At 51.4% G+C, this 2,500-nt stretch overlaps 1 protein-coding gene across 1 annotated transcript in view; it reads right to left on the reverse strand.

Moving 5' to 3' along the window:
• Nucleotides 1-1,118: 1,118 nt before the first annotated feature.
• Nucleotides 1,119-2,500, reverse strand: part of LOC119579747 (atherin-like) — a 10,702-nt gene continuing 9,320 nt past the window's right edge. Inside the window, exon 5 of the mRNA XM_037927646.1 lies at nucleotides 1,119-2,069. Coding sequence (XP_037783574.1) covers nucleotides 1,119-2,069 — 951 coding nt within the window. The remainder of the gene's footprint in view (nucleotides 2,070-2,500) is intronic.

Below are 2,500 nucleotides of genomic sequence, written 5' to 3' on the forward strand. Positions count from 1 at the left end.
ATAATTATAATAATATATTAATAATTAAATTAATAATGATAGTAATAATAATAATAATGTTAATGAAAAGAATGATAATGGTAATAACAATCATGATAATAATAATAATAATAATAATAATAATAATAATAATAATAATAATATTAATAATGATAATGGTGATAATGATAATGACTACAACAATGATAATAATAATAACAATAATGATAATAATAATAGTAATAATAATAATAATAACACCAATAATAATAAGGACAACATCATCAGTAATAATAATAACAACAACAATTAAACAGCAACAACAGCAAAAATGAAAGAAATAATGATAATAATAATAATAAATATTATTGAGAATTATGATAACGATAAGCATTATCGCCATATCTGTTGTTTTCATAATTATCATCATTATCTTAATATTGTTACTGGTATTAGCATCCTGAACGTCAACACTAATCAATCATTAGTGATCCCATTACTAAAATAATTACAAGAGTATCAGTGGTTGCAATTGCAATAATGATAACAAATTTCTATTCTTGAGGTAGAAGCCTCTTAGTTATAACGATAGATGATAATAATTGAATTATACCTAAAAAGATGACGATGGATGAAAATATACCCTTGCAACATTGAGAAACTCCGTGTTGTGGTTCTGAACCGGTAAATTGCCTTGCATAAATTTTCTATTTGATTGTCCCACGATGTTGTGTTAATTAGGTCCTGGTACCTCTGCCTGCGGTGTTTTGGAGGCGGTGGGGAGACCTCTCCTCGGGAGATTTACTGGCTTGCCTTTGGGTCTTGGGTTTTAGGGCTAGTTTAGGTACGCGTTTTGACTTTTGTAGTTTGCTGCGGTTTAGTACACACACACACACACACACACACACACACACACACACACACACACACACACACACACACACACACACACCTATATATTTATATATGTGTGTGTGTGTGTGTGTGTGTGTGTGTGTGTGTGTGTGTGCATACACATTTATATACACAGAGATAAATACATACATATATACATTTTTACATTGATTTTCGCCAAGAATTTTCTCGCACTGCCTGATATGCAGCCGAGATTGGCTTCTGTTATGCCGCCCTTGAGCCGATTATTCCCCCTGAAATGCTTCCGCCGTGGCTGCGGCTTCCTCCCGAGACCAGGGCGCCTTGTACTCACCCGCTTGCTGGCCCGGCTTGAGTCCCTCGAAGGTCTTGCTGGTCATCTGGAAGAGGGCGTCCAGCGGGTTGCCGTCCTTGCCCCTCGGCCGCCCCCCCTGGCTCCCCTGGCTGGACCCGCCGCCCGACCCCGGGTCGCTGGACGCCGGCCGGGGCGACCCTCCTGACGACGACGCTGACGACACGCTCATGTCGTCGACGCTCTGCGGCCGCGACATGTCCTCGTCGTCGTCCGTGTCCCAGGGGCGGACGATGCGGCCGGAGGGCGGGTCGGGCGCCCTCGCCACCACGGGCTTGTGGCTCAGGATCTCCGTGATGGAGAACGACTTCACGCCCGCACTGCTTCGCGCCGCCGCCAGCGCTGCTGCCTCCTCCTGCTGCTGCAGCTGCACCATCCGCAGTTTCTTCAGCGGTTTGAAGTACTCGTCCTCGCCGCCCTCCCTCGAGGGCGTGGGCGGCGCCGGAGGAGGCGACATGGCGCTGTCATTCGAGGTCATGCCATCCTCAGGAAACTTACTGCTGCCCGAGCCCGAGCCCAGCGTGGGCGTGGGCGTGCGAGGCGTGGGCGGGGAGGTAAGGCCCTCGCCGTGGCTGGCGGAAGGTCCGGAGCTCCCCGCCGGAGAGCGCACCTCGCAGGGCTTGGGCGAGGGGCGCCCCACGCTGATGTCACTGTCGCTGTCCTCGGCCGCGTCCGTCCTCGGCGCGGGGGCATCGCCTGGGCATCCGGGGCCCACCGCCCCCTCCTCCGGGGCCGCGTCCGAGCGCTGGACGGCCGCCGCAGCCTCCGGCGAGCAATGCCAGACCCCACACGCCGCATCGCCACTCATCTCGGGGCTCATGCGGGGCCAGCCCACCTTGCCGCCCTCCGCGGGTGGCGCCGCCGCTCACTGGCTCTCACCGCCGCTCCGCCGCCGCCGCAGTCGACAGCCGCATCGCCTTTCCCTGCAGCCACACTCGACACTCGCGCGGACCCGAACGAGTCTTAGGAATCTCCCCGAACGCACACGGCACCAACACCATCACACGCCGCCGCCGCAGCGCCCGAGTCCGCCCCGCCGTCAGCGAGTGTCAGCCGCCTTCACCACACCAGCACCACAACAATGCTGCTCACACCTCGCGCCGCTCACACAACACGCCCAGCGGAGGCAGCGTCATCATCAGGCCTCTAAGTGAGTTAGAGCACACACCATGCCATCACTAGTCTATCGGACTGACACCTGTCTAATTCTCTCTCACTTCTATTCTTCTTCCGTAACCTCTTAAATTAGATCGCTTTTACGTGAAACGTCACCAAATGTTTGTTCTTTCCACCAAC

The sequence above is a fragment of the Penaeus monodon genome, chromosome 12 (genome assembly GCF_015228065.2).
Source record: "Penaeus monodon isolate SGIC_2016 chromosome 12, NSTDA_Pmon_1, whole genome shotgun sequence".
Lineage (NCBI taxonomy): Eukaryota > Metazoa > Arthropoda > Malacostraca > Decapoda > Penaeidae > Penaeus > Penaeus monodon.